General features: G+C 36.4%; 1 protein-coding gene across 2 annotated transcripts in view; it reads right to left on the reverse strand.

Moving 5' to 3' along the window:
• NECAB1 (N-terminal EF-hand calcium binding protein 1) overlaps positions 1–14540 on the reverse strand; it is a 192890-nt gene that overhangs the window by 87960 nt on the left and 90390 nt on the right. For both annotated transcript variants that reach the window (XM_030794921.1, XM_003268280.4), the window contains exon 5: positions 12414–12511. In XM_030794921.1, the coding sequence (XP_030650781.1) occupies positions 12414–12511 (98 nt within the window). The remainder of the gene's footprint in view (positions 1–12413; positions 12512–14540) is intronic.

Raw genomic sequence — 14540 nt, forward strand, 5'->3', positions numbered from 1 at the left:
CCCACCAACACCCTGCTTGGAGGATCAAGAAAGGCTTCCTAGGGGAAGTGACAGTTAAGCTAAGTCCTGTAGTATCACCAGGAATATTAGAGGACCAGCCAGATGAAGAGCAAGTAGGTAACTGGAGGAGCCCTGAGGAAGGACCTAGGGAGGGCAGAGTGATATCATCCACAAGGAAGGACTACTATATGGCAAGATCCAGTTGGGAGACGGAGATGGTGGGGAACTCAGAGAAGTGCAAATGGCTGAGTATAGCTGGAGAGAAAATCATCCAGTAAGGACTGGCAAGAGGTGGAACTAGAGAGATGGGGAGGGTACCAGATGAGCAGGGAAGGCTCAGATTTGGGTGGGCCTGTGTGCTCTAGGCAAAGAGTCTAGACTTTGACCTGAAGTCAATGAGGAGCCAATGTAAGGTTTTAAGGAGGTGAGGGACAGTCTTATTTTTTGGAAAGGCGTCTCATTCAGCAGGATGGAGCATGGTCTGTAGGCAACACTGGATGAAAAATAATGACTTCGGTGCTGTGACAAGGAATCCCTGTGCGAGTCAAGGAGGCTCTGCCTCATGTGGCCCAGACAGTGGGTTGCGAGGGAAGAAGATGGACGTGAGCAACATTAAGGACAAAATCATTAGGAGTAGGTGACTGACTTGATGGTAGAGGATAAAGCAAAGAGCACAAGGCAACAAAGATCTAAAGGGGGTACAAATATGACAATCACCTTTTGGGGGGGTTAATACTCACATAGGTCATTTCTTTTTCATTTAAAATATTTATTTACTGTTAAAATATCATTTTAAATATTGTATATGTCACAAAGAAAATTTGATAGATGTGATACTTAGCCAATGTTTTTTATGAAAATGGAAATTATGGTGCTATCAATGTTTGTTATAGTTAGATAGCTATTAATGCTCATATTTGACTGAACGATGAAGAAAATCAAGGCACATTTCTCTCCCACAATAGAGAAAAAACCTATGCATTAACCCCTCACCCACCTCAATTTTATGTCATTGAAATGCTGATATTCAAAGTAATATAGAAAAACTACATGACCATGTAAGGAAGAGAGTGATAAGCTATGTCTTCTGATGCTCCTGAGACAACCAAGAAAAATCCTTACAAATATTTTCTGAACACTTTGCAAAATTGCCATTTTGCCTGTCATTATAAACCAAAAATTCTTGGCCTTTAGCTGCTATGTTTGGATAAACATAAAACTTTATCAAGTATAAAAGTATACTTGAGGCTGGGTGTGGTGGCTCACGCCTGTAATCCTAGCAATGTGGGAGGCCAAGGCAGCTGGATTGCTTGAGCCCAGGAGTTCGAGACCAGCCTGGGCAATATGGTGAAACCCCATCTCTACTAAAAATACAAAAATTAGCCAGGCACAGTGGTGTGTTCCTGTGGTCCCAGCCACTTGGGAGGCTGAGGCAGGAGAATCGCTTGAACCTGGGAGGTGGAGGTTGCAATGAGCTGAGATCCCACCACTGCACTCCAGCCTGCCTAGCAGGAGTGAAAGCCTATCTAAAAAAAAAAAAAAAAAGGAAAAAAAAAGAAAAAAAATCTTGACTAGGACAGCATTCAGTACTAATAACCTAAACTTTGTCTTTCTTAATTCCTTCTGTGACTGTCAACAACCAAAGAAAGAATCAGATCAAGAATGACATTTTTTTTTTTTTTTTTTGAGACGGGGTCTCGCTCTGTCACCCAGGCTGGAGTGCAGTGGTGCGATCTCAGCTCACTGCAAGCTCCGCCTCCCGGGTTCACGCCATTTTCCTGCCTCAGCTTCTCCGAGTAGCTGGGACTACAGGCACCCGCCACCGCGCCCAGCTAATTTTTTGTATATTTAGTAGAGATAGGGTTTCACCAGGGTCTCGATTTCCTGACCTCGTGATCCACCCACCTCAGCCTCCCAAAGTGCTGGGATTACAGGCATGAACCACCACGCCCAGCCAAGAATGACATTTTTTAAAATGAGAAAAATTCTTGGTTCTATTACATTTTTTTCTGTTTGGGAATAGGTAATACTTGTTGAAAATTGTGGAAAACACTCCAGAATTCATAGAAATACCTAGGATAATATATATATAAATATACACAAAATGGCATAACATGTAGAATAGCTACATATTATGTAAGTAGGAAACTTACAAACAAACAATAAAGATCAATATGATGACTAAACATTATCCTCATTTTAGAGGTGACAGTTGGGAAGCAAATAAGTAGATATGAGAGAAGTAAAGCTTTCCTAACTGACCCTCATGTGACCAACTTTCTTTATTTCCATTATTCAAAAACTTCCAATATACCTCTGCTGCTTAATGATTAAATGCTAAATTTCTCAGCCAATTTGCCTGTCAGCCTGGACACTCACTATGTCCAAAATTGCTTAATGCTTCAAACACTCTGTATTCCCCAAATTTCTATGAAAATGGATTGTGTTTCTCACACTTTTGTTTCTATTACTTCTTGTCCTTGAAGTGACTTTCATTCTCACTATTTCCCAGCAATCTTTAGCCATAAACCTTCCACTCTTTGAAGTTTATCTTCAATACTATTTACTCCATGATAACTTTCCAGATTTACTGGACAAAGTGATGCTTTCCTATTTATTAGTCTTACCACATGTTGTTTAAACCTTTCTTATGAAATCTATTTAAAGTTTTGGATGGCAGATAGTCCTAAATTACCCATTTTGCTTTATGGTGAGACTCTTGAGGGCATTGTGTTGCAAAACTTAAATTCCTTTCATTTCCTAGAATGGAATTTCTGCTGAACCAGTGAATAAACTGAGTTGTTTTTCAGGGACATGGATTTTCAGACATTAAAATCTGGAACCCTCTTTGTTTGAAAGCTGATAGTTTAAAAATACTTCTTTAAAAACTTGTTTTAGAGTGACCATATTTAATATTAACTCAAACTCAGGAAAATGTATTTTTCATCTTGCTATATATGTTTTGGCTCTATTGATATATATTCATTATATATACACTTGTATATGTGGCTTAGTTCTAAAGATAAAACATAATTGATTCTCATTATCTTTCAGAATTTTTACTGTATTAGTCTGTTCTCACATTGCTATGAAGAAATACCCAAGATTAGGTCATTTATAAAGAAAAGACATTTAATTGACTCACAGTTCCACATTGCTGGGGAGGCCTCAGGAAACTTACAATCACGGTAGAAGGCAAAGGACAATCAGGTACCTTATGCACAGGGTGGCAGGGTGGAGTGCAAGAAGGGGAAATGCCAGACGCTTATAAAACCATCAGATCTCCTGAGACATATTCACTATCATGAGAACAGCATGAGGGAAAAAGTCCCTATGATCCCATTACCTCCACCTGGTCCCATCCTTGACACTTGGGGATTATGGGGATTGTAGGGATTACAATTCAAAGTGAGATTTTGGGTGAGGGCACAGCCAAACCATATTAGAAGCATTCAACTAATATAAGGGATAGGCATGTATGTCAGAGTTTCAAAAATCAATTTGATTTCTTTTAATGGGGTAGATATAAATGGAGCAAAAAAACAGATAAAGATTTTCTTCCCAGCACTCCACCACACACACACACACACACACTCACACACACAAAGTTAAAAGTTGACCACTATGGTAGTTTTAAAGATATATACACACAAGTGGAGTTTAATTCCCCTCCCACTGAGTGTGGGCTGGACTTATTGACTGGCTTCTGGTGAATAGAATATGGCAGAAGTGATCCACCCACTTTGGCCTCCCAAAGTGCTGGGATTACAGGCATGAGCCACCGCGCCCAGCCCCTCTCTCTTTTTACAATCACTTCTTTAAAGAAAGGCAGCTACTATGTCATAGGAGCAGCCCTATGGAGAGGCCCATGTGGTGACAAATGGAAGCCACATAGCTGACTCTATTTCCTTGGAATGTGTCAGCAGCCATGTGAGTGAGCTCGAAAGCAACTCCTCAAGGACCTTAAAATGACTACAATCTCATGATAATCTCTGAATAGGAATCACCCACTTAAGCCACCCTTGGATTCCTGACCCACAGAAACTTCAGCAGTAGATAACGATTACAATGCACAAATCCTTCAATATATTTTCTGTCTTCTCAGCCATAATTTTTGTCATCTTCTCAAGAAATTGACTAGAAACTATAATAACTTCATGCCAAGGAGGACTAGAAAGCAATTCATGGGAATCAACTTAAGATCGCTATCCACATCTCAGCTGTGTGACCTTGAGGGAGTTAGCTGGCATTTTTTGTCTTCGTTTCCTATTACACTTACAGCGATAATCACTGAATCTGCCCCAAGAAGATTAGGATAAAATACATTACTAAAATAAAAGTACTTAGCATTGTACCTGGAAGCTGGTAATGGCTCCATAGATGTTAGCTATGCTATTACATTATTATTTTTATTATTTTGATTCATAAAATAAAGCTAAGTGGTCTCCCAGATGGACATTCAGTCTTACAGAGTAATAATACACAGCCAGTATTCTGAAACCTAGATGTACAACTGATGAAAACATCTCCTTCCCATACTGTCACAAACTAGGCTGCTTGTGGCATAATTGGTAGTCCTAAAAAGTGAGTATGATCCATAACAGAAATTCAAACTGAAATCCAAAGAAATTGTAGGAAAGTTTCCCAGAGATCTCAGTCAATTCAGTAACCCTGCATGGCTGTTAGAGCTACATTCCATGTGTTATTACACAACTGACAGGTCACGGGATAAATCATTCCAAAGGGATGTCACACAATACCATGTGGCCCTGAGCTCTCTTGTCCTGCAGCCAAGAGGAAGCACCTATAATAGCTTTTTTTGCACATATTCATTTTCTTTTTGAAAGTACATTCTTTTGGATGTACTTATTTTGAAAATAAGGACTTTGCCAAAACTAATTAATTCTCACATTTAGTATTTCTGGTTTGCAATATTTAGTATTTCCTCTTTGTAAATAAAAATGGGAAAGAACAACTTCAACATGATAATAACTGATGCCTATCAGATCTGAGAAACACAACACAGACCAATTTTTAATCTCTCCTTCTGCACTTTTCCACTTCAGGCAAAAGAAATGAGTCATATCAAATTTAATTCTCGTGACAGAAGGAATCACATGCTGTGCTGTTTATCCCCCATGAATATCTGCATTAACTTCTCTCCCTTATCTAGCTTTTAGAATTTCAAAGTTCAGTTCTTCAGAAATGGGGCTGTACATTCACTCAGGCAACTGTAGTTCAGAACTATATTTTTGGGCAAAATAAAACAGCTTTTCTTTTTAAATAGAACAGTGTACTTTGTACTCATCCTTTCATTAGGCAGAAAATTAACTCCCACTTTCTATTAGGAATAAATGTTCCCGCTAGCAATCTAAGTAAGATAAACAGAAGAAAATCCCTACAAAGGAAAAAAATGGCTATTTGAAATTATAGGTACGTGAAACAAAATAAAAATAATTTATCACTATATCTTATTTCTGGTTGGGGTGGGGAGGAAGGATTGGTAGGACTGTCTGAAAATAGAAAACAGTCATGAAAAAAATGATTACTAATAGGGACCTCTGTGGCTTTGGGGTACACCAGCAGTTGACCTGGAGCTTCTACCTACCACAGCTCTAGCAATCTGTTAAGCTTTTTTTTTTTAAGTCCCCTTGATTCAAGATTATTTGCAAGACCGCAGTTTGCTATTTATACATTCATTCGAGAAACTGTAAATAAGGTGAAATACCAACTGTAGTCAGCATGACCTGACCCCTCCGTCTGTAAACTACAGCCTCTTCTGGACATGAAAGAGGGCCTCTGATGGAACTAGGCTTCATAGCTGCTTCCTTAAAAAGTCAAAGTAGGGTCATTATCTGCAGGTTCTTCTCTTCTATTTTTCCTTTATTAAAATTGCCCGTTCTTTGAGACTCATTTGAGTCTCACCTTCTCCCTGATGTTTTATCTGATTACTCAGTGAGCACTGACCTCTCCCTTTTCTGAACATCAAGTTTATTTCTGGCCTATATCAATGTACTGCCAATTAATTAAATACATTACTTACTTGTTTGTGTCTTTTCTGTTAAAAATATGTAAGAATCGGCTAATGTTTTACATGTTTGTATTTATGGAATTTTGCTACTCAAGCTTTTTAAAACTATGTTTGGTTTTGTGGAAAATGATCTTGTTCCTTTCAGACACAAGATTCTAAAGTATAAGTCATAGTTTATTACTGCCTTGTGGTAATGAAGTAGAATTTGAAATCTTATGTAACAACAATACGTGTAAAGTATAGCTTCAAAGTTCAGATAGAAAAGATGGGAGAAGATAGGGCATTAAAGACTATATACAGATTGGTCAACTTCCCTAAAAGAGAGATTAGGTGGGTTGTTTCTTACGGTGCAGAGGCTCTCGATGTTCAAGCTGTAATATCAGTAAAGGATGATAAATGGCATGTCACGGACAGAACAGCTACTCAAGATGGTAGCTAATCTAGTTACCAAATGTGTATACAAAAATTAATCATTTTCCAATATACCACCAGCATTATGTTAGGAAGTTAGAGAGGGTGGCCATTTATAAAACAATAAAAATATAAAATATATATGAACTGATTTAACAAGAAATGTTTTGAATCTATACAAGGTATCATAAAAATATTTAATGAGACATAAAAAGAAGCTTGAATAAATGAAAAATATATTTGTGCCTTCATGGGAAGGAAAAATATTACCAAGATGACAATTCTCTCAAAATTACTTTATAAATTTAATGAGAACTCCAATAAAAGTTTTTCCCAGAATTGAAAAAAACAATTATAAAACTTATGCAAACATGGCAAACTAAGGGCAAAAATCTCTGCTAAAGAAGAACAATCAGGCCAGGCACTGTGGCTCTTGCCTGTAATCCCAGCACTTTGGAAGGCTAAAGTGGATGGATCACCTGAGCTCAGGAGTTTGAAACCAGCCTGGGCAAGATAGTGAAACCCTGTCTCCACCAAAAAAACAAAACAAACAAACAAACAAAAAACAAAAACAAAAAAGAGAGAGAACAGAGAAAACCTGCACTTTTACATTTTCAAATATATCTAAGTATACAAGAATTAAGATAACGTGTTAATAATACTTAATACTACAAAAGACAGTTTACCACGGGAACAGAATAGTGAGCTCTGACACAAAACTGAGTACATTATAAGTATTTAGCAAATAGTAAACATAGCATTTTAAGTGTCAATCAAGAAATAGTACAGTTACCTATTTGAAAAAAAAAAAATCAGTAGGACTTCTATTGGAATGCTTTCGGATCCTTTATAAATTCATCCAGAGCCCAGAAGACCAATATTTTTGCTTAATTCTCTCAAGTACAGTAGCCTTTCCTTTGGATATATTTCATTCTAGTAAGTAAAAAGCTAAATATCCATTGTTTGACATGGGTATGTAACTTCTCTTATTTTCTAATTTAAGTTCATTTCTCTAATGACAACAAACTATAATAAAAAATATGCACTTCCTTGCCTAGAACTTTGCTTATGCACCTTCATCTTTTGATTTCAGGATTTAATTATGATTTTAGCATTTAATTATCATCTGCTTCTGTCTATAATTTCTTTCATATTTTCCTCACATATTACACTAAGCTCTGGACACCTACTTATTCATTTGTCAAAAGCAAAACTGAAAATATTTCTGACAGAGAAGCTAAAAATCTTTATGCATTTGCTGAGCCACAGCTGAACTCTAAAGACTTTGATTGTTTCAAAGACAAAAGGTACCTAATACCAGAAATGTTTTGTGTCATGATAGAACCTACAGCTGCATATTTATAGCATGTTCATATGGAACCACATAAACCTTAAATAAAAAAATTAAATGAGAATCACTTGGTTTAAATCTCATTATCTTTAGGATATTGATAAATCAACTAGCTACATTGTGACTCAGTTTCCTCATTTTTGAAATGTGTATATTAACTTTTGCCTAACATCCCTTACTAAGATGTGATGAAGAGTAACTGAAATACTGTATGTTAAAACATGTTGAAAACTCCAAGGTGCTATATGAATGCTAGTTGGCATTGACAGATATTCCTCATCCTCTTTTTGGTCATAGCCACAGAAACCCTAGCCTGGCAAGAAAGAAGAGTCATTAGGCATCGTCTGGCAACTTGGCTCAGAGAAGTCAGATCAGTCACCAAGAGTCTGGTGGGGCTGCAGCAATGGCTAGAAAGAACCAGTGACATGATTGCCAGGTAGGTGCCGATGCAAGTCTTGAGCCTGCCCAGACATTACTATGTACTCTATCCTCCATCCTCCTAGCATATCCACCTTAGCCACCACCTTGTTGATGATCTTTGCCTGAACTAATCATCTACACCACTGTGTGAACTCTATCAATAAACTCAAAGTGTTTTTTTATCACCTTTAAATTACACCCAAAGTCATGCTCACATGAATTAGAAGGGTTAGGGTTCTCATCTCAGTTCTATCTCTACCTTACCCAGTTAGAGGTGGAGGTTTCTCTGTCCAGGAAGTAGGTACTGCAGAGTCCTTCAGGATAACTTGGGTCTGCTATGAGAGAACATGTTCCTCCTTACTTCATTGAGCAACCTTTCCAGAGGTGTTGAGGTCCCCTTTGCCAGGTGTTGGGCAGAAGTCTGGCCAGGGCTGCATGGAGGATTCCAAGGCTTGGGCCTGACTCAGGGCTTCTGTCCTATTGAACCAGACTTGCAACCTCAAGACACTTCTCTCCTATTTTCCATCCTCCTAGTCTCTGCTTCCTCTTCCCTAAGCAGACTCATCTTGGCAGATAATTTCAAGGAAAAAAGAAGATGTCAAATAAACGGTTTAAAAAGTGTTTTTGTTTGGTTGCTCTGAAGTCCAAGAATAATTTTTTCATTTTATTTTTAAATACTTAAGGATTGAATACTTAAAGGATTGCAATGAAACTGTAATGAATAATTAAAATGCTTGCCTTCTGTAAGCCTACAAGGGTATTTTACTATGCCACATATGGTATCATTTCAGCTTGGATATTTTGCCTAAAACAAGGGAAAATTTTAATAATAAGTCCTACATAAAATTACAGTAATGATGTTTGTCCCAAATAGAAATTCTGTGTCCTATTGCTTTCATCTTTTTCATAGTAAGACTCAAATAAAGTGATTGTGATCTTTAGTGAAAGGACTATGGAGCCCTGGGAGGCCCAGATGCTCAACATAAAAAAAACTAGAGATAGAGGAGAGATGAAAAGATTGAGATAAAGGGATCTGTAGATGCTAAAGAGAGAATCAACAGATCCTGAAGACAGATGTAGGAGAGTAAGAGAGAGGCAGAGGCCTGGCAGTGCTAGGATTCAAGTCTATTTCTTTCTTAAAATTGTTGAAAATGTATTGTAGGGTGTGTTTGTTTGAAAAATAACTGTCAGAAGAAAAATATATATATACATTTTAATTTTGGAAAATTTCACAGCTGCACTCAGTAAGATAACTAACAAACCCTAAATAATTATTTTAAGAATGCCATTCTTCACTTTAGCTTATGATAATCTCCTTTTAAGCCCTACTAATAAACAGGGAATCCCATTTGTCTTTATATAACATAGCACATGATGAATTCAGCTGTAGCATCAGAATTCTACATTTGCTTTGAGATTACAAGCACTTCACATACGAATGCTGCAAGTTAGCTTATCACCTCTACCCTGTAGAAAGAAGAAAAACTAATTGACAAAGCTATTTTTGTGTGTGTGTGTGAGACATTCCAAATTCAGACAGAGGGTTCTGGTTTTAGTTACCTTTGGGACTTTCAAATGGCCATGTGGAATTTGACCTATGGTGTTTTGTTCCAGAATAACAAGCAAAGTAAAATAATCCATGTAGCCTTTGAGGATCTGACAAAAGGCTGGGGTTAAGGGAGAAGGAGGAGGAGGGAAAATAATGACAGATTGTATCTGTCCTGAGTCACTTCCTGGAGTTTAAGGTAGGCAGCTAAATCCCATTTTATCCATTCTCTGACACTGCAAACAGAGGTACTGCCAGTCAAGATAGATCACAAAAGGCTTGTATTTCATTTTTCATAAAAGCCTAGAACAATCAGATCTTCCTACTGAGACAGGACTTTTTATCTGTGTAGAAATATAGAGAAAAATGCTAGATTTCTCATTCTGAAGGGTCCATGTGCTAGACAGTGTGGAGAAGATGTCTATTCAACAGTAGCTTGAGAAACGTCAAAACTCTTGCATTTTACTCATCTTTGAGCTATTACACAAAGGGGCTTTTTCTAATTTTAATTTTGACTATTTCTTTTTTTTCTTTTTCCTTTTTAATTTAAATCAGAGACATATGTTTTTCTTGGTTAAACAGTATAATATGAATCAGATGCATTTTTAAGGGTCAGTGCCAAGAAAAAGATTTTGTAACTTAAGAAACCAAAACAACAGGTTGACCTCAGTTTAAATCCCACAAAATCTCATTGTCTTAATACAAGGAAAACAACATGATTTTAGTGCATATTTCTGAGGAAATAAGGAAGATTATATAACTTGTTTTTTTCTTCCTATTAGAGGCATTCTGGAAGCTTCTTAAATTAACTTAGGAGCAATTTTTCTTTTAGGAGCAAAAGTATTTAGCTTTTGGAGCTATGTGTGTGTTCATTTAACCAATCAATTAATTTAATCCATCAATAAATTTTTTGAGTGTGATTTTAATTGTCAGGTCCTGTGCTAGGTTCAGAGTAAACATGGTAAGCCAAAAACAAAACAAAAAAAACCTAAAAAAATCCAAAAAACAGTCACTGCCCTTCTTTCTCTTTACAGACAACAAATAAACAACAACGAAAACATTGCACAGTTACTCACTGATTATGATAAATTGCCAGCAAGGAACAGATGATCTACTCTAATTGAGATGACCTTTTCTTGTTTTTAGATAGAGTGGTCAGAGAAGACCTTTCTGAGGCCATGGTATTTAAGATGAGACTTGAAGAGCAAGAAGAAGCTGACACACAAAGCAGATAAATTTTTAATGGCCATTTCTGGAGAAAAGTTTCCAAGGGATGAAGTTATTATACAGTTTCCAAATATTCCTGAAGAGGTCTAAAGAAAATGTATTCTGATTCCACTTTTTACCTGTTTTCCTTTTTTTTTCTCTCTTTTTGGAATTTGTTATTTGGATATAGGATACACTAGGCTGGTGCTCCAATTTTCTTATATTTTCTGTTTTCCTTGAAGTTTTAGGGGACTTTCTGAACTTTAGTTTTCAAAATTCAGTTGAGTCTTTACTGTTTTCCAAATATCAACATTTCTTACCCAGACTAATGAACTAGCCTACTCACTCATCTTTCTGATCCTATTCCTCTATATTATCCACCCCAATCCCAAGTTAATTCTTGTATGGTCTTTTTGAAAGACTCCATGAGTTTTTTTTGTTTTTATTTCTGCATAAATTATTTGCTGATTTATTTGCACTTAGGATACAGGCCTAAATCCTTAGCTTTGCTGACATCATGAAAGATGTGGGCCCTCCCTAGCTCCAGTTTCATCTTACATCATGCCACTCTTTGGTACTTTATCCTTACTGTCTAGCTTCATTTCCTAGAGTGTCCTGTGACCCTCTTGACTCAGAGCCTCTGCACGTGCTGTTCCCTGTGTTTAGGTCTCCTTTGTCCAGCTCTACCAACTTCCTTTATCTCTAAGTGTTCAGGTGTCATCTCATCTCCAGCATGAATTAGATGTCTTATCTTGTGCTTCTTATTGGGCTATACTGTAATACTTAGTGTATTAGTCAGTTCCCTCATTGCTATAAAGAAATACCTGAGGCTGGGTAATTTATAAAGAAAGGAGGTTTAATTGGCTCACAGTTCTTCAGCCTGTACAGGAAGCATAGTGGCTTCTGTTTCTGGGGAGGCCTCAGGGAGCTTTCAATCATGGTGGAAGGCAAAGGAGAAGCAAGGCGTGTCACATGGCCAGAGGAGGAAGGAGAGGGGCGGAGGAGGCGCCATACACTTTTAAACAACCAGATCGCATGATAACTCACTCATTCAGCATCAGGAGAACAGCACCATGGGAATGGTGATCCATGATCCAATCAGCTCCCACCAGGCCCCACCTCCAACACTGGGGATTACAATTCAACATGGGATTTGGGGAGGGACAAGATCTAAAACATACTACTTAGTTTACACACTTGTATCACCACCAGGCTGAGAGCTATTCTAACAGCTCTTTGTATCTTTGTATCCTCAACACAAAGCACAGTCTTAGGCATATAGTGTTTATAATTATGTTACAAATGAATAACATATCTCATTTAATATGAAGAAAAATAAACTGTCAGTGATAATAAAGAATCTATACTTGAAAATAGGTATGATTTTCAAGAAAAATCTTTTTCAAAGAAGAGATTTTTATAGAAAATAAACATTAACATTTTCTTACTTTCTTTGTTTTGCCCATTGCCTTCAGGATGGAAAGATTCAGGTCTTCAAGTGCTGCTAGTACATTCTCATACTCGCCCAAGTGCTGAGAAAAATATTCTGAAAAATGAAAATATTGAAATAAATTCCTATTTGAGTTTAGGTAACCACAAAACAAAAAAATCAACTAATGATTTACTCCTTAAATGAGTAAAACAAAATGTCAGCTATAAGTGAAAACTGGAAGGTTTCCAAATAAGACTAAATAAGGTGACAATCTGCTCATTTCACTAAGACATCAAGAAAAAAGAAAAGGAAATCTGAATGAGTACCATTATCCTTGAAGAAATGTTCCTTCCTACAAAAATAGGGAAAAATGAATCTGGATCTACTGACAAGGATGTTTCAATAAAAAATTGTTTTTGACAACATAGTATTATAGATCTCACTGGGATAGTAATTTTAGGAAAAAGTTAAGCTACATTTTATTGTTTCTTGGAGGAAACATTTAAGGAAGGGAAGCTCTTTTCAAGGTTAAGAGTCAGTGATGCAAAACATGAGAGGGTCTTCTGTGGCACCTTCTATGTAACTGTCCCTGTCACAATCTTTTTTTTTTTCCAACAATTTGGGCAGAGAAAAGTAAAGTCTATCACTTTTTTCAGTTGCTAGGAATAAATAATATAGTGGATTTATGATTGAAATTAAAAGTATGGAACATGAACTGATCCTAAACTAGTAAGTTGAAATATATATAAATGCAAAATCTTATATTTACTTATAGAAATCTATATATTTCTATAATGAAAGCAAACTAGCTTAACATAAATTTATATATTGAGAAGATCTAGGGTTTTCAGACAGTAAAACATGAATAGTCCTCACCATTCCTCTGAACCCTTCCTTGGATGAACTGTAGTTTATTGCCATCTCTCTTTAATGTGCCACAGTATTTGTAGAACTAAATTGAAATGATAAATATAATCACATATAAGCCACTTGAGATTATGGGAATACATTTCAGCATGTTTGATGGAAACCGCCTTGATTAATTTATTTAATACTCTAGGAAATATTTGTTCATACTGATATTAATAACAACTGGAAAGTGCCATTGACTGATATATTAGTTAATGTACAGACTTCTTTTGAGAAGAAAATAAACACAGGTGAGCACTAAATCAATTCCAGATCATGGTTGTCAAAATACAGTCTGTATACACTTAGGTTAAAAACAAATAACATATTTTTGACAAAAAGTAAAATGCATTCCTTAAAAACAATGTGGTGTAAACTATCTCTTATAAAGATTCTTTAGAAAGTGATTAGTTGGAAGATAAATAAAATATTTACTCCTTAAATACCTGCTTCAAAATAACATTTTAATTTGTGGTTATAATGTTGACTTTTTGATAAGGTTGACAAATATGTTTAATTTTATTTGTGCAATTATTTATAACAAATGAACACTCTTCATCAGCCAGCAAGCAGTTAATGTGGCTGTAGAATATTCATAAGTTGGAAAAATAATGAATATCAGAACTGAGTCTATACTATGTTGAAACAAGCAAAAAGCATAAGAAAAATGCCAAAAAGTGAAGCTGTTACTTCATTTTTATTTAAAAACTTGTATATATAATGCCTCAAAGAGGATTGTGACAGGGTTTTTAAATGCAAATAGACAAAAATATGAAGTGAAAACAGGCTGGGCATGAAAGCTCATGCCTATAATCTTAGTATTTTGGGAAGCCAAGGCAGAAGGATCACTTGAGCCCAGGAATTCGTGACCAGCCTGGGCCACACAGCATGGTGGTATGTGCCTCTGATCCCAGCTACTTGGGAGGCTGAGGTGGGAGGATTGCTTGAGCCTTGGAAGTCGAGGCTGCAGTGAGCCATGATAGTGCCACTGCACTCCAGCCTGGGCTACAGATGAGACATTGTCTCTAAAAAAAAAAAAAACAAACAAACAAAAAAAAACAAAGAAAAAAAAGAAAGTGAAAACAAAAAAATTGATGCTAAAAAAGCAAGTCTCTCTCTCTATATATATCTATGTATATATATATCTATGTATATATAGATATATATGGGATATATAGATATATATAGGATGCACTAGGCTGGTGCTCCAATTTTCTTATATTTTCTTATATAT

Source organism: Nomascus leucogenys, chromosome 16 (genome assembly GCF_006542625.1).
Source record: "Nomascus leucogenys isolate Asia chromosome 16, Asia_NLE_v1, whole genome shotgun sequence".
Classification (NCBI taxonomy): Eukaryota; Metazoa; Chordata; class Mammalia; order Primates; family Hylobatidae; genus Nomascus; species Nomascus leucogenys.